The sequence below is a fragment of the Lutra lutra genome, chromosome 4 (assembly GCF_902655055.1).
Source record: "Lutra lutra chromosome 4, mLutLut1.2, whole genome shotgun sequence".
Classification (NCBI taxonomy): domain Eukaryota; kingdom Metazoa; phylum Chordata; class Mammalia; order Carnivora; family Mustelidae; genus Lutra; species Lutra lutra.
In genome coordinates, this window is record NC_062281.1 from 189,102,361 (window position 1) to 189,128,799 (window position 26,439).

The 26,439-nt window shown below is 54.2% G+C and overlaps 1 protein-coding gene across 6 annotated transcripts; it reads right to left on the reverse strand.

Annotated features, from left to right (window-relative positions):
• On the reverse strand, positions 1–26,439 carry MFN2 (mitofusin 2). 6 transcript variants are annotated; one of them, XM_047726403.1, is made up of 21 exons: positions 26,208–26,439; positions 25,896–25,949; positions 24,866–25,007; positions 24,357–24,441; positions 20,354–20,532; positions 18,003–18,138; positions 14,755–14,917; positions 13,954–14,078; positions 13,147–13,255; positions 12,917–13,024; positions 11,279–11,447; positions 10,766–10,833; positions 10,515–10,636; positions 8,185–8,311; positions 7,680–7,784; positions 7,310–7,412; positions 6,646–6,866; positions 5,914–6,069; positions 4,360–4,556; positions 3,409–3,543; positions 1–2,054 (listed from the first exon to the last, which is right to left on the reverse strand). In XM_047726403.1, the coding sequence occupies exons 2-21, from the start codon at positions 25,914–25,916 to the stop codon at positions 1,985–1,987; spliced, it is 2,541 nt and encodes an 846-aa protein (XP_047582359.1). In that variant the 5' UTR covers positions 25,917–25,949; positions 26,208–26,439; the 3' UTR covers positions 1–1,984. The 6 variants fall into 6 exon arrangements, with proteins under 6 accessions (XP_047582359.1, XP_047582360.1, XP_047582363.1 ...); XM_047726404.1 differs by having other exon boundaries at positions 11,294–11,447; positions 26,208–26,262; XM_047726407.1 differs by lacking the exon at positions 25,896–25,949 and having other exon boundaries at positions 24,866–24,912.

The following is a 26,439-nucleotide window of genomic DNA, read 5'->3' on the forward strand; positions in this document are numbered from 1 at the left end:
AAGTGTTTCCAACTGGGTTTTATTTTAGTGCCAGTATTATCAGCAATGATACAGGAGTAATTCAGGCAAGTAGATCACCTTAAGTACATCAGAGAAAACACTCACTGTGTCAAGCACGTCTCACACTCTAGCAAATGAACGTAAAACGGGAGAACAAAGTTAGCAGCATCAAATTAAAGTGCTTTTTGCCACACTTCTGTCCGAGCCTTTCCCTCAGTGGGATACATTTAATTTCACTTACTGGAGAAGAAACTCAAAATTCATTCATTGCCCAGGGGCTACATTCAAAAAAATTCATGTTTAGTTATTAAATAATTTCTTTTTCCCCAAAAAGCACAGAATTCATTGGAATTGTGTGACACTGATTTCTCCTGACACGCTGTGAAGTGACCACGTAGGCCTGGCAGAAAGCTCGAACATCCTCCTGCCGTGGGGCGATCCCGGCAAGGTCCCCCACTTGGTTCCACACAGCAGCCGCACTACAGTCTGAATGAGCGGGCACCCGGACAGGATACCACCTGTGCGGCCATCTACTGGCGAGCAGAGGCCACAACTCATTTCCCGGAAGCTCGGTGGTGGCGGTGGGGGGGCGGGGTGGTGGGGGGAATTTCAAGAGGACAAGCCCCACCTCTCGGCCTGAGCCCCAGCTCTTTCTGGGAGAGAGAACCTACTGGTTTCTAGGAAGTTCTCCGACCCGAACTGCGAAGGCTGTTTGCCCCAGTTAACACCTCAGAGACAGGAACCTGCCCCCACTTCAACCAGTAACGATCCCAAACTCAACAGGGAACATTTCTCAAAGTCAACACGAGGCCAAGTGAGGGTCAGCAAGAGGCTGTGGGGAGCAGGGAGGACGGGAAGACCAGAGGAGGGCTGCTGGGTGTCCCACACCGTCTCTCAGCCAGCGGCAGCCTTACTGGCACAGGAGAGTTAGTCCAGAGGTCCGGAGGTCAAGGGCAGCCTGGGCCAAGGTTGGGGGGCGGGGGCAGGAGCCTTTCTTAAGGAGCCTAACAGGGACACAACCGAGCTAACAGGGTGGGCTCTCAGACCCCGTGAGGGCTCTGTTCTCCGTGGAGGCCACATTCTCCAGCCATCCCGGATCGGGCCCACCCCCCTCCCTCTGCCTTCTTTCCTTCAGCTACATCCTCGAACGCTCTGGACCAAACCATCTCTGACCAACGAAAAAACCAGACTACACGGGCTAAGGACCAAAACCAGAACAAGGGACGCCATGAAGAGGAGGAAGGCCAAGGCCAAGGCCAAGGACTCGGCTACCTGCTCTCCCCACGCGGCCCCTGCCCTCAGCTACTCTGACTCCAGTCGATTCTGCAACACCTCCCCCTTCCTAGCACGAGGAGGCTCCAAGACCAACCGAGGCAAGCCCCGCCCCCAAGACATGTCTGAAATGCTCTGCGGAAGGAGCGAGGCACAAAAGCTGAAGGGCCAAACTGACACACACAGGCAACAGCCCTTCTGGGACGGACTCGGGCCTTTCTGGAACTTGTTCCAGCGCAACCTGGGAAGAAAACCCAACCCTCCCTCAGGCGGCCTTTCTCCGCAGGGGTGCTGGAGTGCGCGGCAGGCGGGTGTGCACGGGTCGGTGTTGGTGCTGGTCGGAGAAGGGGTCTGCTTGGTACCCCCAAAAGCTTCAACCAGGCATTCCATGGGGCAGGCAGATCCCAGGACCTCGTCAAGCACTCAAGTGAGTCTCAGTCCCGGGCTCCTGACAAAGCAAAGACTCGACTCCTTGGTGTCATGCTGTCCACGTCGTCATTAAAGTTTCCTTTGGGGGCACAAGCCAGATCTTCCTGCAACAGCAGGCAAAGGGGGGGGGATACTAGCGATCAGGGGCTCAAAATGGCATGAGACGGGGGTGCTTTCCCTCTCACAGTGGCGGCCACAGGCAGGAGCTATGCATGGCCCTGCTGGGAGGCCCACACTGGCGGCACCGCCCTTGTCCACACGGGCTCCGGCTCGCGGCGGCCCACTATCTGCTGGGCTGCAGGTACTGGTGCGTGAACATGTTGAGCTCGCTGTCCAACCAACCGGCTTTGTTCCTGCGGAGAAATGGTTACTTTGTAGCCCTCGGAGCTGATCACGGGGGACAGAAAGACAGGCCACGCACGCTCTTCTAAGGACGCCTGACGTGTAACCTCCTTTACTCCTCCGGACACCCCCCATTGCACAGATAAGGGAAAGAGGCCCAGAGAGGTCACGGAACTTCCTATAGTCAACTGTCATGCCAGAGCTGAAAGTCGGGCTTTTCTGACCCTCCAGCCCTACGCTGGCTTCACCTGACCACAGGCAAGTCGCCAAACTGTCCAGAACCTGGTTTTCCTACCCATCGGCAAGGGGTTGGGTTGCTAGCTAAGCAGCCCTTACGGGTTCCACCCGTCCCTGTTGGTGACAGGTGGCAGAAACACGCTCCACCACACACGCCCCCCAGGAGAGGTCCCACGTGTCCCCAGAGAAGGCCTGAGCCAGGCTGGTGGGCGGGGAGGGCCCATCTGCACTGTCAGGGAGGGAAAGTCCACTAGTTGCTGAGGGGACCGGTGCTGACGTCAGCGGCAGGGGCAGGAAGCACAGGGTCCCCACGTGCTGATGTTATCTCGGGCCGAGCGGGCCGAGGACCTTTGCACAGTGCTTTTAGGTGCAGCTCTGTGGCTCTGTCATGAAATCCTGCCCTGTTCTACAGATGAAAACAGTAAGACCAAAGGAAGCTCTGTGACCTGCCCAACGTGAGTGCCTGGGCCAGAACCCAGGCCTCCTGCTCCTTTGAGCCATCCTTTCCAGCAAAGCACGGACAGAAGCTCTGACTCTCAACAGGGACCCCACAAGGATGGTGTGCCAACGCGGGCCCTGCCAGTCACCAGCTGGGTACCCAGCTCTCCTGGCGGTAAAGAGGCTGACCTGCCCGTCCCTGGACTCAGAGAGAAATGGAGTAAAGCATGTGGCAGGTCTAGCCCGCAGGCCCCAGCACACAGTAGACAATAAAAGATCATCAACGTGCAGAGCCACAGCCTGCTGGGGCACGCGTGCCTGGAGTTGTCTACTTCTGGCCTGACCGCTTCCCATGGAATCCCAGACAAGTAACTTCTGGAGGCCCCAATTTTCCCTTTTAGAAAAAGGAAATGGGTCGTACAAGCCTGGAGAGATGCCAAGATCTCAAGTGCCAGCCACGGGCTGCTAAGGAGGCGCATACGTTTCGGTTCCTCTACTGCACCCCGGGCCCGGCTGCAAGCGTCTGGAGGCCGGTGGCCCTCAGTCCCGCTGACCCTCCAGCGGCGTGCCGTCTAACCTCTCCCACGCAAGGCCCGTGTCCACACCCAAGACATAGCTGCGCGGAGGCCCCCACAGCACCCGTGCCACGCGCCAGAGCTCACCACCTCTGGCCGCCCAGGCTGACCTCACCTGAGCAGTTTTGCTTTGCTCTGAAGCGAGTCGAGAACCTCAATCTTCTCGTTCATGGCAGTGATTTCCTGCTCCAGGTCCTCCCGGGTGACGTCGACTTGCTGGCACAGGTGAGCAAAGGTCCCAGACAGCTCCCTAGGGGAGAGAGACTCCAGATCAACCGGGCCACGTGGCTGTTTTGCGGAACACCATGCCTGGCTAAATCCCACCAAGTGTGGGGCACTGACAGTTAGTTCTGCTCTGCGCCACCCCCGTGTGGCTCCCAGCCCCCGGCTGACACCTTGTCACAGCCGCCACCCACACAGCATCGCCACAGGGAGAGAGCCAGGAGCACCCTGCCTTGGGCACGACCGGCCGGGATTCAGATCCCAGCTCTGCTGCTAATCACCCAGCGGCAGGGGAAAAGGGATGACTCTTCCAGTCTGTTTCCCCATTTGGAGAAAAAATGCCAATACAAACAACGTCTATGTCAAAGGATTCACAGAGAAAATGAGAAATTAGGTGCCAAGTGCCTAGCAAGGGGCCTGCTATGGAGCAGTGTTAGGCAGGCAGGCCAGCACTCCCGTCCACCAGCCCGGCAAACAATCCAGTCCCAGCTGCCCAAAGCTATGCCAGGAAGACAGGCCTGCGACTTCGCATTTCAAAGCTCTGCCTATAAACCAAGCCCTTCAAGGCAACCTGTAATAAATGCTACAAGCAATGTCCCCTGCCTTCCCATATTCTCCTTTCTTGGGGGAACAGAGGCCTATGTGGACCCAGCCCAGGACACAAGGCGTCCCTAGCAAGACCCCTCTCCCCGTCCCTGGTCTCAAAGCTGACACTGCATAGCTGAAGGCCAGTGGCAGATGATGCTTGGGACCCAGTTGTATCCAGGCCTGGTCCAAAGGGAAGCTACAGGGAGTCCTGAGCCACAGGAGCCAGCACCGACCCCGGTGCAATGGGGCCACTCACTGTTGGACTTGGTGGCTGCAGTTGGAGCCAGTGTAGCTGATGACAAGCTGTAGCTTCTCGCTGGCGTACTCTACAAACTGGCGCTTGAAGGCCCTCTCCTTGGCCTTGGTGGTCCACGTCAGGCGCTCGTAGACATACAGGAGGCCATAGAGTCCAAAGGAGAGGGCGATGAGCCGCCAGCCCACCGCCTTCCACACCTGCAGAGGCACAGTGATGAGCGGACGCAGACCCTCTGCCGTCTCACTGCCCATCTTCTCAGCTGTCGCCAACAGGACCTGCCCAAGGGTCCCAGTTCAGAAACAAGAGTAACTTAGTGTTGACCACATAACGTAACTCGTGCAAAGAAGACAGGGGGGCAGGGAAGGTAGTGTTAGGACCAGAAGCATAGACACAGACACTTAGAATTCTTAAAGATGAATGTAAGCATGCTCTGAAGTGACATTCCATTCCAATGGCACTGAGAAGTAGGAGTCTGCATTTTGTTCCTCGTGGGTGGCTTCTGCTGGTCTGGTCTGTAATACTTCAGTTCAAGGCAGTGTCGTTATAGTCGAAGAGCAAAGGACGTGGAGCCAGACACCAAGGCTTCAGTGCTGCCTTCCTGCCTGCCTGAAACTTGGGCAAGTTTCTTTCCGCCCATTCTTCCCAAAAGGGCCATAACGGCCTCCACCCAACTCACAGGGCTGTTTGGATAAAACGGGGCATTTAAGGTAAGGGTCATATGACCATCAAGTATCAGCATCTGAGCTAATGACCCCCTGCCAGGTCATCCTGTAGGAACACGGCAGCACACAACGCACCACCTACAGAGAGGGAGGGCAAGGGGTCTCAGATCCGTCCCTTCCCAGCCCTCCAAGCTGACAACAACTCCTGGCAGCTCTGTCACTGTCACATCTGCCACCACTGTATAGCTCGAAAGACCATGACCGAGAGCAACGCCACAGGTTAGGAAAAGTCAACATATGACCAATGGCAGCTGCAGAGCATCTTGGGTCAGGACGTGGGGAGCACGCTGGTTATTAAGAAGGCAGCCTGTGAGCTCAGGCCTCGGGACAGAAAGGGAAGGGCAAGAAAACCGGGAGACACCTTTGCAGGTTTTGCTCTCGGTTTCCTCACCTACAAAGGAAAAGCTCCTGGCCACACCCACCTATCTAGAACCCAGCTTTGCCCATTTCTCAGGTCTCTTCCCTACCCATCGTGTAGTGCAGGCTCCATCGGGGACAAACATGGCCTCGAGATCAGAGTTTCAATCCTAACTCTGTCTTTGGCAAGCCAAGGAGATGTTCCTCCTCTGTAAGGTGGGACTGGTGATGTCTAAACCTCAGGTTAGCGCAGGGAGACTTTAAAAAGTCAACGAATACGCACTGGGGCTTAGGCTCGGGCTGTGCACAGTTCCTCATGAGACCCCTGTGAACAGTCAGTGGTGGCCATGAAACCACCGCTGTGCCCGCTGTGACGCATGGGGCCAACGCAGGGACCTCCCCCCGCCACTGGGACTGTGCCCCCAAGTCCCTGCCCTCCCACCCCCAGCCTTCCCGGACAGAGCTTGTCACTAACCACGCCTCCAACTACGAGAATGCCCATGGAGGTCCTGGACGTCAAGGAGGCCAGGCCAGTGACCATGGAAACCATGAGCTCTTCTTGGGTGAGGGAGCCCTGCGGCAGCGGGGGCATGCTGGGGTTGGCTGGCGTCAGAGGGACCGGGCGCTGCACCTGAAAAGAGATGGCAGGAGGGTGAAGGGTGTGGCCAGCCTCTCATTCAACAGAACCCTCAGTGAGCCTCAAGCCCCGGAGGCTGGGAAGTGGGACACACCGCGGCTCTGCATTTCCAAAAAGCAAAAAAAACCCAAACCAAAAACCCAACAAACTTTGCATGTAGCCAGGAAGCATTTAGGCTCCAAGAGGGGCATTGGGGAACCCCACAAAATGAGAGCCCTGGCCTTCCCGCCACGTGTGGGATGTGCCCCAGGAACAGGACACACATAATTCAAGTGCTATGGACAGGAGTGGTTTAAAATCCGACTTGTGGAATGGTGCCATGTGGGCATGTTTAAATCTTCTATATTCAACAGTTATATACTTATTTTAATATATACTAAAGACAAAACTCAGCTAGCCTGTTAAATTTCGTTAACTATGGGTACTTAGGGGAAGACTCGACTGATGTGTGGCAAAAACTGGGAGCCGCGGTGTGCTGTGTGGCCGCCGAGGCGCCCCAGCCGCTACCGCAGGACAGCCCCGTCCGAGCGGTCCCCGCGTCTGCAGGAGGGTGAAGCGGGCACTGCTTGCCTGGTCGTTGTAGCCCATTAGGGCCCGGCGGCTGTTCTTGGGGCCCAGGAACCTGTTCACCAGCATGGTCCACCCGAGAGAGAAGTGGAACTCGATGTCCTCCTGAAAGTCCGCACACAGCTTGTCACAGTTCAGGTCGTAGCTGAGGGAGAAGCACTGCCGAGGGACGAGCACGTCTATCTGACTCCGCACAGACGGAGGCAGGAGGGGTTTCAAACCATCTGTCAGGAGCAGAAATGAGGAGGAAGCCCATCAGCTCGTAGGCCCTGTGCCGCACCGGTGCCCTGCCTCGGGACGGAAGCCGTGCCAGCCCTGCCGGGGACGCGGACAGCTGCGCAGGAGTGGGCCCGGGCTGCAAGGGCCTCCTCAGAGAAGCAGGCCAGCGCTCCCTGGGGTTCTGTGCACCGAGGCTCTACACCTGCTGACATCTATGCCCCGTGTGCATCTCAGGACAGGCCAGACCCTCAGTCTGGGACAGTCCCGTGGGGTCACCCGAGATGGCTCCCAGAGTCTGTGTGTGGATGAAGGCATAAGATACCCCAAGAATCGGAGGGTCCGGAATGGACTCATCAGCACAGCTGACAGACAAGGGAAGGCCGTCGTCTCCGTGCACAGGCCTCCAGGGCGGACCTGCGGGCAGCACGGGGGCCCCAGAGGCACTGACCTATCATGTCCTGCCGCGTGGCCTGCAGAGAGCTGCTGACAGCCGCGGAGCAGCGGTCGGACATGTTCCGGCCCAGTCCCTCCTCGATGTGGCGGTGCAGTTCCTGTGTGCGGATGGGAGAGGTTAAGGGAAGCAGAAGCAGCACCAGCATCAGGAGCTTCTTCTGGGGACCAGTCTGAGGCTGGTGAGCCCGGCCCCGCAGGGGACCGCAGAACACGGGCTGAAGCCGGGGTCCTACCCGCCCCCCACCCCGGCTGAAGGGCCCGGACACAGACCAGCAGGGGCTGAATCACCGTCCTGCAAGGCCGTTCTACCCCGCGGCCAGAAGGGACGGAGGTGAGCACAGAACCCGTGACGCTTGACCACTCACGTTCTTGTAGACCTTGAGGACCACCGGGGAAGGGTGGAAATCCATCTGGTACTCGTCCACCAGCACAGAGAGGCGCCTGATCTCCTCCGCCATCGCGGTGGACACCTACGAAACAACGAGGGGCGCCGTCGGTGAGGGCGAGCACCTGCCACGTCAGGAGAGCCCAAGTGACGCTCCAGACCACATGAGCGCCCCCGCGAGCCAGCGGTCTCCTCGCGCACTCGCCACAGGAAGGCTCCTGAGGCAGAAGGGATGTTGCAGATGGGCGAGCAAACGCTCGTCTGAGATGTGGAGGGCAGGCCAGGGGGCGGCCCAGGGTCACAGAGTGGACCAGGGAGCCCCAAGTGTGTTGCAGGGAGTACTATGCGCTCAGGACAGAGCTACAGCCTCCTCTGCAAGGCTGAGAAACCCTCACAGGAAGGACGTGCGCCCTTTCAGCTTCCCAGCCCTCCAGATGCGACTCGGGAGTCCAGACCTCCCCGAGTGCTTCCTCCCCGAACCTCACCTGTCTCTCGACCTCCTCCGTGATCTGCTTAATCCGCAGCTTGTAGTCCTGCGCCAGGAGCTCCAGCTGCTTGTCAACAAACCTCAGCCGCTCCTGCTGCTCCTCCCGCATCTCCAGGCAGTAAACCCTGAGAGAGCGCACGCTGCTGTCAAGAGCGGGTCCCTGTCCAAGCCCGCAGAGGAGCAAGGGGACCGGGGAAGCCTGAACATGCCCGACAGTTTCGTGTGCGTGTGCAGAGACATGCTCTCCACCTTCCCGGGTGCCAGCCACGTACTCTTGGGTCTCCCACCCCAGAAGGGGGGGCCGGGGCAGGGAGTGCACTTTCAGGGGGCTCAGACCAAGTTCTGCCCATTCACAGAGGCAAACGGCTCAGCCTCATTAGTCATCGGGGCAATGAAATTAAGAAGAGGTTCTACTCTAGGCAGGCAGAAGCCTGACAAAAAGCAGCAAGTCTGAAGTGTTGGCGAGGCTTGGGGGGAGCTGAGTCCCGGCAACATGCTGCTGGGGGGACTGGGAGCGCATGTTTCTGAGAGCAACAAAGGGAAACAGGGTGAAACTGAAAAGGCACACACCCCGAGACGAACAGTTCCGCCTCCAGGAGTTCATCCCAGACAGACTCTTCCAAATGTGCACAAGGGGCCACGTAAACTCGTGTCCGCTGCGGAAGGGTTTGCAGCAGGAAAACAACGGAATCTAAAAACCAACCCACAGGAGGGACTCCTGGCCGACTCAAGTCAGTGGGGCACCCGACACTCGATCTCGGGGCGTTCGAGCCCCACACCGGGTACAGAGGTCACTTACATAAATAAAAAAACATCCATGAGAAAAATGAGGTATATTCCCCAGGGAATACTCTATGGCAGTTCATGGTCCCAAACTCCAACTCTATGTTATCGGCAGGGTAAGGGGCAAAACCAGTGCTGGGCAGAAACACACGGTGCACTAACGCAGATGGTCCCAATACGACGTCTCCGCTTTTTAAAGCACACACAAAAGGGGGCACCTGGGTGGCTCAGCGGGTTAAAGCCTCTGCCTTCGCTCAGGTCATGATCCCAGGGTCCTGGGATCGAACCCCGCATCGGGCTCTCTGCTTGGCAGGGAGCCTGCTTCCTCCTCTCTCTCTGCCTGCTTCTCTGCCTACTTCTGATCTCTCTCTTTTAAATAAATAAAATATTTAAAAATAAAGAAAGGAAGAAAGCACACACGAACGAAGCAACATTACATACTCTTCCGGATCTGTGTGAAAGTACTTTTAAATGGATAGAGCTACACATCCAATTCAAGGCTGTGGTTACCTCTGAGGAATGGGCAGATGACAGCGGCACAGGTGCTAAAGAATCAATGGTATTTAATGGTTTTGTTTTTTGTTTTTTTAAAGATTTCATTTATTTGACAGGGAGAGAGACAGCGAGAGAGGGAACACAAGCAGGGGGAATGGAAGAAGGAGAAGCGGGCTCCCTGCTGAGCAGGGAGCCCAATGCAGGACTCGATCCCAGGACCCTCGGACCACAACCCAAGCCAAAGGCAGACGCCAAACCATCTGAGCCACTCAGGTGCCACCTGGGTTTTTTTTTAAATTCAACTTCAAGATAACACAAAGCAAACACTGAAGGAAACAAGATGTTTTTGTATTATTCTCTCAACTTTCCCAGATGTAAATTTCTAGCAAAAAAAAAAAGCCTTTTAAAAAAATGTCTCCTGGGTGGCTCAGTCGGTTGAGTGTCTGACTCTAGGTATCAGCACAGGTCCTGGTGTCTGGGTCCCGAGACTGAGCCTCGAGCTGGGCCCAGCAATCAGCCCTAAGTCTGCCTGAGGTTCCTTCTTCCTCTCCCTCTGCCCACCCCCCAAATCTTCCTCTCTAAAATAAATAAATATATCTTTAAAAAAAAAAAGAGAAAGAAAGAAAGAAGAAAAGTATCCTGGGGGGAGGGGGCCGCCTAGCTGGATCAGTTGATGGAACATGCAACTCTTATTCTTGGAGTTATGAGTTCAAGCCCCACGTTGGGTGTAGAGATTACTTAAAATAAAATCTTTTAAAAAAAATAAAACACATGTCCTGCTTCAAGCTCTAAGAAATGCTGCAGTGCTCAGTGTGGTGCTAGGCCCAGGCCTCCAACACGGGCCTGAGGGGCAGCGTTTCAGGGGACCACCATACACACCACAGAGGACAACCAGACGCCCAACGGACATCCTCTGCAGGCGACTCCGCGTAGGTCTGACTGGGCCTGGTGGCAGCCCAGAGACTCGGCTCTGCCGGTAGGCACACGGGGGAGGGGAGGTGATCACCTCCCGGCACTGCCCTCCGCGGGCGCGCGGTCTTGGGTTCTTACCGCTGCTCCTGTGCCGCGATGTGCAGAGAATCCATGATGAGGCGCACGGCCTCTGCGATCTGCTTGGCCCGGACCGTGTGCTGCTCAAATTTGGTCTTCACCGCGGATTGGGAGATGCACTCCTGGAACAGACAAGAGGTGGTGAGGCGGGCACCAGCCACAGGCCAGGCTCTGGCATTCACTGCCAGGGACATGGCTGGTGGGTGCTGGGGGGCCACAGAATAACGAGATACTGGACTGAAAGGGCTCACCTCAAATCTCCTTTCAAAATTCTGAAACTCGAACATCCTCACTTGAAAGCCTTCTGCGAGAGCGCCCCCTAGGAGAAGTGCACCGCACGAGTCGGGATGGGACTGCAGGGCAGAGGAAAACCCCCAAATCCCCCAAAGCCAATCTGACCAGGCACTGCTTTTACGGCACTGGCAGGGGGGCGCCTGGGTGGCTCAGTGGGTTAAGCCTCTGCCTTCGGCTCAGGTCATGATCCCAGGGTCCTGGGATGGAGCCCCGCATCGGGCTCCCTGCTCAGCGGGGCGTCAGCTTGTTCCTCCCTCTGTTTCCCCTTGCTCATCCTCTCCCTCTCAAATAAATAAATACAATTTAAAACAATAATAATAAAAAACGAAATAAAAATAAAATACCAGCAGAGAAACAAAGAGCTTCTTACTCGTGGCTCTTGTTACCACCTCATGCTCAGAACTACCTTCTACCGGCTGACTTAGCACAAACCAACTGTCTCAAACATCAGGGAAAAGGAAGAAGGAAACCTGTTCCCTTGTCACCTCCTTCAGGCATGCCCTGGGCCTTCTGGATCCTGGCATTGAGCACCTCCTTGGCAGACACAAAGAAGATGCGGTCTCCAGCCTGGCCTCGATCCACCACGCCCAGCTCGTCCACCAGGAAGCTGGTACAACGCTCCATGTGCTGCCGCCGCACCTGAAGCCCAAGCAGATGGGTGTAACCAAGCGGGGTGCCGGTGGGCCCTTCCTGATGGAGCCCACAGCCCCCAACTGCCTCTCCTCTAAAGAACAGGTAATACAGTCACGTGGTTCAGTACCCCAAAGGTACAAACACGCGCACACACACACACACACACACACACTCTCTAGAACTCATCTCCCACCATCACCGTTCTCTAGGCACCAAGCTCCCCAAAACCAACACGATAGGGGTCTCCTGGGGTACAGGCTGCCATAGCTACTTTATGCACATACAAGCAGAAATGCTTAAACACGTGGGATGCTTGAGTAGCTCAGTCGGTTAAGCATCCAACTCTGGATTTCAGCCCAGGTCGTGATCTCAGAGTCGTGGGATCAAGCCCTGCATGGGGCTCTGCATTCATCTTGGAGTCTGCTTGGGATTCTCCCTCTCCCTCTGCCCCCCCCATGATCTCTCTAAAATTTAAAAAAAAATTAATTAAAATTAAAAATAAAAAAGTGGGGCGCCTGAGGGGCTTGGTTGGTTAAGCATCTGCCTTCAGCTCAGGTCATGATCCTGGGGTCCTGGGACGGAGCCCCACATCGGGCTCCCTGCTCTGCAGGAAGCCTGCTTCTCCCTCTCCCTCTCCCACTCCCCTCCTCTCTCGCTGTGTCTCTTCCTGTCAAATAAATAAATAAAATCCTAAAAAAAAAAAAAAAGCTTAAATATGCTCTAAACTGCCCCTTGCTAGAACCAGCACAGTGTCTTCACTTTGGTGCCCAAGAAAGAAAGGAACATGGGAGCCAGGAACGACTCTAAACCTGGGCTCTGTCCTGCCAAGCCGAGTCCTCCTGGGGCCTCACGTATAGGATGAGTGACCGGAAAACCCCTCCTAGCTCTGAACTCCTAGGGTTTTCCTGCCCGGTGCTTTCCTCAGTGTGAGCAGACCTCCTCCTTCCAACAACTCCGTGACAGCCACCTCACAGGTGAGGGGCTTCCCAGTTACCCTGCTGGGCACCGGCCTGCCAGGTGCACGCTTCGCCCTCCCATGTTGCCAATCTGCTACTCCTTTCTCTGGCCTTTCCTGTCATGCAGGTCAAGCAAAGAACTGTGAACCATCAGTGAGGATCAACTCTTCTCCCCTCCTCCTTCAGGCTTCTCTCCTGGATGTCTTCTGAAAGCTGAGACTGTTCTACACGGTTATTTCTTTATGAAGTGAAGTGAGCACCAGCCTCCAACAAGGGCACAGCTGAGGCGGCGGGGACGCTTTTCAGACCTGGACAGCCACCTTCGGAAGAGCAGGGGGAGTGGGGGGGCGAGGGCGTGGGGAAGTGGGGGCAAGCTCTCGGAGCCCTCGGAGGAACACGTGGGAAATCTCTGCTGTAGGACTCTGTCACGGGCCTGCTGTGGCCCGGGTGCCCACGAAGAGGTCCTGAGTAGACACACAGGGTGGCGTCCCCCATGCTGACGGACAAACAGCCACTAACCTCTTCCATGTACTCGGGCTCCGAGGCAGACGCGTCCCAGCGGTTGTTCAGGATGAAGATGTTCGGGCGGGAAAGGCGCTCGCTCACCTTGTGGAAGAACTGCTTCTCCTGATGGAGGAGAGACCTCAGTTGGAGGAGGGACTGTGCCGGCCAAGGACCTGTCAGCCGCGCACCCCGCTTCCCGCTCAGCTGGGTTCCCGGGGTGCAGGAAGAGGTGGGAGAGGGGTTACCGTCTGCATCAGGGTAGACTCAGAGTTGGCCACGAGCACAAACACGTCAGCGTCCAGGCAAAACTTGTCAATCCAGCTGTCCAGCTCTGTGGTGACATCGATGCCAGGGCTAGAGGTGACAGGGGCAAACTATCGTCAGGCACACAGACCGGGGCCCTATTCTTCCTGCTTTGCACAGACCCAAGGCAGCCAGGCAAAGGAGGAGGAAGTTATAGATCTGAGAGAAATCGGGCCTGGCCTTTATTCGGAGGGATATCTACTTTTCATTTCATACTCTCCTCGACTGTCTGAAAACGTGTGTTTTGTTCCATCCCTGCATCACTTTTACAAAAAAAATGATTTGTAATTTCACTTTAAGGTAACAATTAAGATAAAATTTTATGTGCATATGACTCCCAAAAGCACTGAAGTACTGTATGTACTTCCCAGGATAGTTATAACCCGTCACCGAAGCATTGCTTCGAGAGACATAAAAATACCACAGGGACTCCACCACGACCAGCGCCCACCCCTCATGCGTGCACCAACACTGGGTCCAGGCTGAGACCTTCCTTCACTTTTGGGCGTCCCCCCCATCCCCCTTTACAGACCATCACTGGGACCTCTCCAGGGCACTGCCACCAACAGATACAGTAACCGACCCCTGCGAGATCCAGGAGGCAGGAGGACTGGGCTGGGCCAGTGTGAAAGGCTGTCCACTTAAGCAAGCAATGACAGGCCCCGGGGGACCCTGGCCTGGACGAGGCAGAACCAGAAACCTGGGGACTGGCCAGTTTGGATCTCCGAGGGAGGTTCTTCCCCTCTCACCTGTCCATGAGCACGAGGTCATCCTTCAGGAGCGGACACTTCGAGTTGGGCCACATCACACTCACCAGGCTGCCAGCGTGCAGCTGCTCGTCCTGGTGAAGGGCATGGGCCAGCTGGTTCACAGTCTGATGGGGGAGGAGGAAAAGAGAGAGAGGTCAGGGCTGAGGAGGAGTCACCAGGCAGGAGGCTGCCCATGCTGCTTGGCACGCCCGGCACGGCGGCCCGACGCTGCGGCCTGCCTGCTACCCACCCTGCTCTCATTTCGCACGGAAAAGCCAAGAGCTGGGAGCTGCCAGCAAGAAACCACTACTCCTCACTCCCCTTTTAAGCTTCTTTCTTGGATGTTGTCCTAAAGCTGCGGTTATTCTGCACTGATGAGTTCTTTATGAACCAAAAGTAGCCGCCTGGCCCCAAAGAGGAACGCAAACGGCTCTCAGAAAAATAAACAGAGACAAGCTGCCGATTCTCAATCACAGAGCCAGAGCGGGAATCGCTCTCTGGCCGCCGCTCAGGAAACGAGGCCCAGGCACACTTTGCGGCAGAGAGAGGCTGGCGGGCCTGCCAGGATTTCCACAGGAACCAGAGCCTCCTGACCCCCCACCCTTCCCGAAGCTCTGGCACCTCCTCAACGGCTCGGATCCAACAGGGCTTCCCCTCTCCCTCCGCAGGGGCTGCCGTCCGGCTTGTCCCCCTGACGGTCCGCTCACCAGGGACGTGCTGGCTGGTCCGAGCGCTGAGCTGCCGGCAAGCCCAGGGCCGAAGGCCGCGCCCGCTGGCATGGTCCCCGCCATAGCCCCTCACCTTGACGCTGCGCTTCTCCTCCGAGCCCTCTGTGAGGAGGAAGGCCTCGTGACCGTCTGTGCCCTCGACCCGCAGAAAGCAGTTGGTGGTGTGGCCGATCCCAGAGGGCAGGACTTTGTCCCAGAGCATGGCATTGATCACCGTGCTCTTGCCGTTGCTCGTCCTGTGAGGGGACACCAGGCGTCAGGGACGCTCCCCGTACCGGCATTTCGGCTCCCACGGTGAGGCTGCCAGCCCGGAAGCCCAAGTCTCCTTCTCTGCGGGGCACCAGTACCCACACAGGCGGAGTGGGCACTCTGTGTTTATGAGGATGGATGGACAAACGCCTCTGGCCTGTGCCCGTGGTGTGCTCCCGGTCCATCACAGCACGCCTACCCGCAAGCAGACACTTAACTGGTCCTTGCGGATGCCCGCCCCTGACCCGCGGCCCGCAGCATCACCACGAACTCCCTGTCTCCCTCCGAGGGATAATCCCCACTGCTTCTACTGGAAACCAGGGGCTCACCCCCGGGGCGGCCTTCCCCCGGATAACTGTCACCACTAGGGAGATGGCTGGAGTCTTCTTGTCCAGCACAGCCCTTTTCTACATTCTGGTGACGAAAGGGCCACATCTCTGAGATGAGGATGAAAAAATGACAGCCCCAGGAGTGGAGGGCCACAGACTGAGGCTGAAGCCACCTTAATCTTCATAATTAGCATGGTGACCTTTAATAGAGGTTCCTAAGTGCATGTGACTGATTCACTAACCCTCGTGTATCTATAAACCTTACATTCCTTTCTAGAAGGCAAACAGAAAGCCCCGACACGTCACAGAACAGGAATTAGGCCTCTTGCACAACCTTTGAGCACAGAAAGCCATAAACAGGCACAACCGTATCTACCCAGAAGCAGGAAATATCAGCAGCCCCTATACCTTCGTACTGATGAACGACACCCATCCCTTTAAAATCCTCTTGGCCAGTGGCACCTGGGGGGCTCAGTCAGCTAAGGTCGGACTCTTGGTTTCGGATCAGGACTCGGATCAAGCCCCAGGTCAGGCTCTGTACGGGGTGTGGTGCCTACTTCTCTCTCTCTCTCTCTGCCCCTCCTGCTGCCCTCTCTCCCTCGTGGGTCATTAGGGGCAGGACTCAAAGCAGAACACCTTCTCCTCAGATGGCCGCTGTGTGTATAGCATCCAACCTGTCCAGGTGCCTTTTCCCTTATTAGATTTTAACCTTTTTAAAGGTACTGTGATAAAATAAGGAATGTATTTGATTTGTTTTCTATCCCCAGTTCTTGGCACGGAGCTCCTAAAATCCTTGGAATTTCCTAAGTGATGGAAGTGTCTTTCGTCATTCACAGGAGCCCCTTTTGAGCAGCTTGTCTATGCTGAGAGGAGACCCAGGGTGGGATCCCCAGATAGTCTCAAAATGGGAGGGTCACCAGAAAGACCAAAAGAAGAGAGGGCTGGACTTTCAGCCCCACCCACCCACTTCAGGGAAAAGGGGCCGTGATTCGACTCCATAAAAAATCTTAGACAAGGTGGTTTGATGAGCATCAGGGTTGATGAAGCATCCACACCCCTGGAGGGTGTCATTCTGGACCCCACCTGTGTACCTCTTCATCGGGCTGTTGTTCTGTATCTTTTATACCAAACTGGGAAACCTAAGTCCATGTGACCCCAGCTTTCTGAGACACTCTAGCACATTAATCAAAGTTGAGGAGGAGTCACGGGAAGGTCTGTTCTATCATCAGTGGGGCAGAAGCCCGGGTTTCCCAACAGCATCTGAAATGAGGCCTGTCTTGTGAGACCAGGCCCTTAACCTACGGAATGTGATGCATCCTCCGGGTAGACCGTGTCAGAGGCGAGTTCCACCTGCGGAATACCCAGGGTCTGCTGAGAACTGCAGAACAGCTCCGGGTGTGGGAAACGCTCCAGAACTCTAGCATCTCCTAGATCTCCAAGTAACGAGACCTGATGGCTAAAACTGTAAGATCCTTATAAGAAAACAGGAAAGCCTCATGACATTAGATTTGGCAAATTCTTGGATATGACACCAAAAGTAGGGGCACAAAAGCATAAATAAATACAGGGGACTACATCGAAATGAAACACTTCTGTGTATCAAAGGACACACTCAACAGAGTAAAAAGGCAACCCACGGAATGGGAGAAAATATTTACAATTCACATACCTAGTAAGAGATTAATCTCTGGAATACCCACAAAAATCCTACAACTCAACAAAAAACCCACAAACATCCCAATCTAAAACGGGCAAAGGACTTGAACAGACATTTCCCCAAAGAAGATACACAAATGGCCAACGAACACAAGAAAAAATGCTCAACATCACTAATTAAGAGGGAAAGGCAAACCAAACCCCAGTGAGATCCCACCTTACACCCATTGGGATGCCTATTATCAAAGAAAGAAAACAGGTGGAGAAAGGATACGGAGAAACTATAACCCGTGTGCACGCCCGGCAGGGATGAAAAATGGTGCGGTCGTCTAGGGACAACAATATGGTGGCTCCTCGAAAAGTTACAAGTAGAATTACCACATGATCTGGGAATTCTACTTCTGTGCCAACATCCAGAACTGGAAGGAAGGTTCAAACAGGCATTTGTACACCCGTGTTCATGTAGCATGATTCAAACAGCTAAAAAGTAAAAGCAACCCAAGTGTCCATTATGGATGAATGGACAACCAAGACGCAGCCTATACACGCAAGGGAGTATTATTTAGTATTATTTAGCCTTACAAAGGAAGGACGTCCCGAGACGTGCCACAACAGAGATGAACCTTGAGGACATGATCCTTAGTGGAAGAAGTCAGTTACAAAAGGACAAATACGGTATGATTCCACTCACTGGAGGTCCCTAAAGAGTCAAATTCACAGACAGAAAGCAGGATGGTGGCTGCCAGAGGCCGGGGCTGGGGAGGAGAACAGGAGTTCGTGTTTAAGGGGGACAGAGCTCAGTTCTGCAAGACGAAGACGTTCTGGAGATGGCTGGTGGTGATGGTCCCGCACCAACGTGACGCACTAAACACTACAGGACTGCAGTGTACACTTAACAGTGATCACGACCAAGAACTTTCCGATCTGTGTATTTTACCACAGTTAACAACTGAAAAAGGACGGGGAGGAGAGCCATGGGTTCTGAGGCACGCCGGCTGCTCCCCACCTGAGGTGCTCAGACGGTGAGATTGCACGTGTGCCCCCTCCCTCCTGGCCAGGAAGAAGCGGGAGGGCTTCACAGACTCACCGGCCAAAAAAAGCCACTTTCATGTGCCGTCGGGCCAGCACCTCGCTGATGCCCCTCACTTTGGACAGGTAGCCCTTGACATCCAGAACCTGTTCTTCTGTCGTAACTGGGTCCAGTTCTGCGTTCCTGTGAGTGTCTGGAGGTGGAGATTGAAAATGAGTCACTGCACGGTCAAGGCAGCTCCACGGTCACAAGTCTGTTGGGGACAGAGTCCACCGCCACGGCTCTCTGCCATCACCTGCAGGATCCTATCGTGGCACTATGACCCAGCAGTTTGGGACGAGGCTTGGAAGCAAGGCTGCCTGGGCTCCAGTGCAAGGGAAGTGCTGCTTCTCCCCTCTTCCCAGCTCTGTGACCTCAGGCAAATGAACCTTCCAGACCGTCAGTCTCCTGACTCTTAAAATGAACAGCAGTGCCTACCTCCTATGACTGTTGCAATGATTAAATAAACAAAATACAGAGATTTTGCCTGGGAGGCTCGGTCAGTTAAGCGTCTGCCTTTGGCTCAGGTCATGACCCCAGGGTCCTCGGATCGAGCCCTGCCTCGAGCTCCCTGCTCAGTGGGGAGTCTGCTTCTCCCCCTCCCTCTGACCCTTCCCCCCTTCTCGTGTGCATGTGTTTTCTCTCTCTTGCTCTATCTCAATGGATATTTTATTTAAAAAATAAATTTAAAAAAATAGAAAAGAAACAGTCAGTGGACTGACAAATCTTTAGAGTCTAGTCCCAAGGCAGTCACCATACTGCCCCCTCCAAGCCAGGTCCCAAACACATCTCAGAAGCACTCCGGCTCTCTCCTCCAGCCCACCAAGAGAAGAGGCCTAAGTCGGAGAACAAAAGGAATCTAAACACCCACTCCTAACAGCAGCACATAAACACCTTCACTAAGCACGTGTCCATCCACAGCACCACCTAAGGAAGCGGCTCAGAGCATCACCTACGGTCAGCCTGGGCTCTGGGAGGAGCAGCCTGCCCGCCCCATCTCTGCACCCACAGTGCCAGATGCACCCGAGCTACTGCTGAGTGAACAGGTAACGAGCTGGAATAACTTCAACTGCAATCTCGGAACTTTGGAATTCAGGTTTTTAAATTAACAAAACGCAGAGACCGCCTTCTCCTGCATCAAGAACCACGCTGGGGGGAGGGCAGAGCGAGGCCATTCTCAGTCTTCGTTTGCTCAGGCTGCTCTAACCGAACACGACAGACATGGTGGCTCATTCAAATGGGAATGTTCTGCTCCCAGTTCTGCGGCTGCAAGTCTCAGATGAGGGTGCTAGCCTAAGGGATGAGGGTCCTCTCTTGGGCCACAGACTTCTCACTGTATCCTCATGTGGCAGAAGGGGGCCAGGGAGCTCTGTGGGGGTCTCTTTTATAAGGGCACTAATCTCATTCACGAGTGCTCCCCCCTCACACCCTAATCACCTCCCGAAGGCCCCACCTCCTAACCCCATCACACTGGGTCTTAGGATTCCAACATGGGAATTTGGGGGCACACGAACATTCAGACCAGAGTACTGGAAATACTTCCTTTTTATAAAGGGAGCCTTAAGCAGTGGCCTGTCACGTAAACCAACCAAGCCGAAGCCAACCCTCTCTAATGGAAAGCAGAGGGTGACCTGTGTCCCTAGGGCATTTCCACTGAACATCAAGAGTTTTGCAGACCAGAATTTAAAAAGCCCTGGTCTCGCTTGGGCGCACCTCTTTCACAAACAAGGAAACCAAGGGCAGGGAAGGCTCAGCTGCTGGGTCTTTGCTGACAATCTCAGACACAGGAGCCAACATGTGCCTTCGAGAATGGTAGCCTGGGAAAGCCCGAGGGGTTGGCAATCGACTGAGTGGGGCCCTGGGAACCCTTCCCCCTCTGCTGATCGAGCAGGGACTAGAGGCTGGACTCAAATTAGTAACTAGTGGAAAAGGTGCCAGTGACACAAGCTTCCTATCCCTGACCCCACTGACTACAAACAGCAGAGAGAGAACACCCCGGCCAGGGACAGCCAATACCCACACAGGGCCTGGTATAAACGAGCCAAAGAAAACACCTGGCCTCAGGAGTCAGAGACACATGGTAGAGCCCTGCTGTGTCACTGAAAGGTACTGAGCAATTCTCAAAAACCTCAATCTGCTTGTCTTCTACATGGCGGTAAGATGCACCGACCTTTCATGAGTCAGTGACACAGAATACGCAGAATTCCTAAATGACAGGTCCCTTGTTTTCCTGGCCCCATCTCCCTGGAGCCCTGTCTGGGCATGAGCGCCCCAGTGGCCAGGCTCTACCTCCCCACCCCCAAATCCTCCCACCTAAACATGGAAGCTGACAGAGGAGTGAGCCCCGCTGAGCAGGTCGCCTGTCTCACCTTCGAGGAAGGTGGCGCTCTCCTGGATGTAGGCCCCCAGTTGCTCAAAAATGCCATTGATCTTCTTCTTGGCAGTGACAAAGTGCTTGAGTGGGGAAGCATTCACCTCAGCCATGTGTCTCTTGTCCTTCTTGACTGTGACGATAGAGTTGCACCGAGAGAAAAGCAGGGACATCGCGCTGCAAGAGAAGACAAAGTGAGTAACCCACGAACGCCCAGCTTGGATGTTCTGCTAGGGCCATGGCAGGGCACGGTGCGGGGGTCTGGGGCTAGCTCTGGGGGCCATCAAAGCGGCCCTCCAGGACTAGCTCAGGGATGGCAAGATAAGACTCAGTGTCCACAAGAGAACAAAGCGACCGCTGAGGACATGTGGGCACTTTCCCTGTGACATGGTGTGGGCACTCAGCTGGGGCCAGGGTCCTGAGCAAAGGCCTTGGGTGATCACACCTGGGTTGGGGGATCCTCACCCGGGGGCAGGCCCTGCCTGTCCCACCTCAGAGAGTCAGGCAGGAATCACAAAGCCCTCCTCTCAGCCTCAGGCAGAAAAGTGTGACAGAAATCTTACTTCTTTCCTACACATCACCCACTTGAGAAAAAGCACTGAATAGTGAAAGCAAAGTGATGCTCAAGGTCCATGACCCCCACCACAGCCCCCCACCCCGCCCCCCACCAGCCACCCTGCTGTCCAAGTCACAGGGCCCTAATTCCTAACCGGTTGTTTTGATTTTTGGTGATGGTCAGGAGTGGACAAAGGTGAGGCTCAAGTGACAGAGGTTTACGTCTACTATTTACTTAGAAACACTGATTGGTCTTTTTCATTATAAATGTGTACACACTGCAGAAAATGCGGAAACTGAAGGAAAAATCCATAAACCCACCATTCTGTGATGAGCACGGTTTCTCAGGAGTCTTGTTTCTGCAGCTCTCTCGCTCTCAATCATACACACCTTTTTATAGCCTTTATTTTTTCGAGTAGCAATAATCTGTTAGGGGCTGTGAGGCTTAACTCCAAAGTCCTAGAGATCTTTGGTCAAAGCCTAAAGAGGCAGACAGACCGGAGACGAAGGCATCTGGATGTGGCTGTGCCTACTCCTGAGTCCCACTGTGCACAGAGCTGCTTCCCCAGCACAGCCCTCGGATCCTGGATGTCAAAGGACAAAGGCCCCTCTAAGGGTAAGGGGGAGTGTGCACAGCTACGTGTGCCTGGTTCTCAGGCTCCAACACCCAGCAAGTTCTTGTAGGCCACTCCCTTCCCAGCGCCCTCATCACGGCAGCCTCAGCTTTCCGCCCGCCCAAGCTGGCAATCAGCACTCACTGCCTCTGGGAAACGAGGAGAAACTTCCCAAGGGTGCCAAAGAGTATACACAAGTCCCGGAGAAGCAGAAAGAACATCTAGAGAAAGTGCAAAACACCTGAAAACTGACTCTTAGGATCTAATCATCCCCAAGAGCGGGCAGACAGACAGACACACACACAGGGACGTATCGACCCACATGTTTTACCTAAACTTACAAATTAAATTACTCTGTTACTGACTTCTAGGGAGACAGGAGAGACAGGTAACTGTATGTCCATTTCTACCACCCTCCTCAGTAAGCCACCACAACTGTGAGATTTTCCTAGTGCAGAGGTCATGTGTCGAGGACTTCTGGGGCTAAAGAACTCTGAGAAAGGGAATTGGGAAGAAAACACTACTGGCTCCCCCAAAACATTAGAGTGCACCGAAATCAGGCTTCATGTGGCCCAGCAGGTAAGACTCTCCGGAGAAATGGAGGATGAGTGCACAAAGTGGAAAGCATTGAAAGGAGAAGAGAAGGGATCCAGGATGGGGCGTGACACATCCATAGATGAGATTCTGGAAAAAGATAGACCTGGGTTCAAATCACACTCTTTCTGGGTCGCATACACTTGGGCAGAGCCTTGAATTCTTTATGTGTATGACAAGTGTGATGCCACACAGACTGAGAAGACTCAAGAGGAACCAGTACAAACTTTAAGGTAGTTGTATCTGTTATAAAGCAGCGACAGAAACTCCACCAGCGAGATCGCATGACTCTCCCCTAGAACACCCAGCCTTCGGGGAAGGGCAGAGACAACACCAACACACCCAGGGCTCCCCCACCACTGCCATGGGGAATCCAGCAAACAGGTCTGTTCAGGGCTGAGGATTAGCAGCGCCCAGCCCCAGAAGTTGACCTGCTTGAGGCAGAAAGTTCCCTGAGATCAGGGGGAGTCTAGAAGCATATGCTTTTGAGTTCTGGTTCATTGTCTACAAGCCCAAAGGACATGAAACCAAAAGTGTTAGTGTTCTGTAAGTGTTAAGATTCAAAGGCAGGCACATTACACAAAGCTTAGTGGTTCAAAGTTGTATGATCTGCTCGGAGTCACTCCAGTCCAGAAGCTGACCTGCTCTCACCATTTCCCGGCCTGCAGCCGCATGCCCCAATCCTTTCTCACGGATCCCACATCCAACCCATCTAAACTGTCCTATTTCTCGGGCTCAGTGAACTCCTGAACTCCCGTGTTTGTGCTGCTGCTTCACCCATTCGGAACGTCCCGATTATCCTTCCAGACCCAACTCTAGTGTCACCCACTCTGCGAAGCCTTCCCTGGCATCTCCAAGCAGGACAAGGCAACCTTACCAGACTTCTGTTTTTTTTTTTTTTTTTTAAAGATTTTATTCATTTATTTGACAGAGAGGTCACAAGCAGGCAGAGAGGCAGGCAGAGAGAGAGGAGGAAGCAGGCTCCCCACCGAGCAGAGAGCCCGATGCGGGGCTCCATCCCAGGACCCTGAGATCATGACCCGAGCCGAAGGCAGCAGCTTAACCCACTGAGCCACCCAGGCGCCCCAGACTTCTGTTTTTTTAATCACACTGTCTCCTCATCTAGTCAATGAGCTTCCAGAAAGACAGTCTGATTGGGTCGTGACCTATTTCCATTTTTTTCTTCCTCCTCTACGACTCTGAGGAACATAGATGAATTAATGAACGTTCCTCAATGGGACTGCCCTCTTACCCTCCCACTCATCTTTTTTCTTAAAGAGCAGCTTTTGGCACATCGTCTGTTTCTTAGTGTTTGGAGCTCAGGGAATCAAGACAGTTGAACAAACCTTTCATATGCCAGGATCTGATCCTTCAAAGAGTGAGCTGGACATACATATGTGCACCGATGAACCAAAGTTGCAGAAAACACGCACACGAGCCAAGACAGAGCCCCCACTATCTTGGGGCTTTGCCTGCTGGCTTCCGACCCTTACAGGGTGGTAGGAAGCAGCTGGGTTCCTGTGCCTCCTCTGGGAAGCCCTGATAGTCCCTACTTCACTGCAGGGCTCACAGCAAGCTTGTGGGGCCAGTCCCCCAAGCACAACTGGGTTAGAGTAGCTCTAGTATCAGCTGGACATTACGTGGCATGCCTCAAGCTGTTGTGACAGCTACAAAGCGCTCTTCAAGTCAGGGTTTTAGATAGTTTACTGAAGCATTTCCCAAAATGCGGTCCACAGAAAGGTAGTACACCCCATGCTCCATGTAAAGAGGGTTCCATAGTGAAAAAGTTTATAAAACGCTATATGCCACAGTCTGCCTCCATCACAGTACACGACCAAAGCAAAGATTTTGGAAAAGAAGGCCTGTTATAAAGATACTAGCTTAACTATATTTAATGCAGCATTTCACTAATGTATCTAAAGAAATTCTTCTTCTACATAACAGCTTTTAAAATCTTGAGGAACACACTTTGGGGAAAGCCTCACTCATCCTGGCCCTCTCCCTCTCCCACCCAAAAAAACTGCTAGGGGCACAGCATTAACAGGTATTAACTTAAGACCAGAACCAAATCCAATTCTCAACTGGAAAAAAAAAAAACAAAAAAAACGCTTGGCCTCAACCTAGGCTATTAGTTGAGGAGTATCAAGCGTCTTGCATGTGCGAACAGCGGCAGCAAAATTCACTGCATGGTGTGTTTGGATCCCAAGCAAAGTCCCTGAATCCACATCACCTCCTTACCCAGTTTTATGCACAGCAACTCCTAGCAGGGAAAATAAAATAGGTCCGCGGATCGTCTGCTGGCACAACTGGAACAGAGGAGAAGCTGAGAAATTGAAACAAAAGAGTATACAGGGTAAAGGGAGCAGAGGAGACTCTCAGAAGAGCTGTGATAAGGAGCCAGTCTCTGCTGAGCAGAGAGGGGGGAGGGAGGAGCCAGAAGAGTAGAGAACAAGGGAGAGAGATAGAGACTAATTCTTCAGGGAACCCAAAGATTCTAGACACTTTCTGAGCTATCAACCTTTAAACAGGCTCTCTCCGCCACCAGTGAAATCGTCCATGGAAGTAGAAAGGACATACAGTTGTGGGGTTTTTTTGGTTTTTTGTTTTTTTTTCAACACAGATTGGAAAACTCCAGTTCTGTGCAAAGATGACCCCATCCAAGACACGTGCCACTGGATGGGCAGCAGAGCACACCCCTTTCCATTCAACCCAGATCCAGGATGCCAAATGTCACAGCCACCACTTACTTTTTGGATGGTGAGAGACCTTCACAGGCTGGGCATCATGGGCATGGCTGGAGTCAAAAAGACGAAAAGAATCTGAGTTCTCCTCTGTCCTGTCTCTCAGATTGAGGTTGGCTACTGATTGTGCTGACTCCACCAATTCCAACTTATTGGAAAGGAAAAGGAACATGTCAACAAGCAGCAAATTAAAAAAAAAAAAAAAAAAGTGCACAAAACATGTTCAATCAGTTTTAAAGCCAAACAAACTCATCCCTGAGGGAAGCTTAGTCATTGCCCACACTAGGATGGTACGTGAGGGAAGTGCCCAGGAGAAAAACACAACACACAGGTGGGGACAATCCTGGGTGTGCACAAACATGTGGTCAGCCACGTGCTGGTGAGACGCAGGAGCTTGCTAAAGGCACGTCCAAAGTGGTATGAGGAGAGGAGGTAGCAGAACAGGGCAAAGACTGGGCTAAAGGACTGTGGAACTCAAGACTAGAGATGGGAGAGTGGGGGTGAGGAAGAGAAGCAGAACTTATTGAAAGGCTTTGTGTGCTAGAGGCTGTAAAATCTCTCGCTTAATCTTCAATTCTATGGGGGCAAACAGAAGCTTGGAATACTTAAAAGATGTACAGACTGCTGGTTAAGTGGCCGAGCTAGAAACTGAGATACCACCTTCCTTTGACGCCAAAGCACACTTGTTTTTAACTTCGTGGAACTGCCTTACTCCACCCTTGCAGGTGGGAAGAGTGATAATCAGAGGCCTTTCTGGGAGGAGAAAGAGAGAAATGAGAGGACCAGGGCAACGAAGGATTACAAAGGATGGGCACTTTTGTCTTCATGTATCCAAATAGCTAATTATTCGGCATCTTGTGTGTGCCTCCTGTGTGTTGCTAGGCGCTAAAGTTAGGGATGGGTCAAACAGCACCTGCCCTCAAGGGGCTTACCTTCACGTGAGAAGTCAAACAAGAAATAGGTGACAGCACGGGAGTCAGTAAGTGCCCAAAGTGGGAGAGGACAGGGTGCTAGGGTGGTGAACCTGGGCACTTACGTGCTGAGTAAATGCTGGCATATACAGAAGACTGGATACGAAATGGCCAAAGGGCTGGGGTGGAAAGTGGCGGGGAAGGAGAGGGAGACGAGGAACCTCAGGGAACCCCACCCCGACTCCCAACACCCGCGTCCCGCCCCCTGCTCTCAGGGCCGCGGAGGGCCCCGCAGCGAGGCCGGGGCGTGGGACGCCCGCCTGCCCGGATCCCGATCCCCCGGGGTTCCAGCGTCCCACCGGTCCCCGCCGGGCTGCTCAGGACTCGCAGGGCTGGGCCGGGCTAGTCCCCACCCCTCCGGCGCGCTCCCCTCTCACCTTCACCTTCCCGGCCTCGCGGCGGCCATCATGCCCCCCACGTCACCAGAGGGCGCCACCCCGAGAGAGGCGGGAGGACGCTCACGTCACCAGCCGCCGCACGTTCGCCGCCCCTGCCCGGGTCAGTCGGTGGACTCTGAGCTCAGGCGGTTAGACCCTATCACTCCTTACAGGTCAGCGAGACTGCCGGCTCAGCGCTCGGAGAGGCGCCTCAAGCAGGCCGGTTCACCGC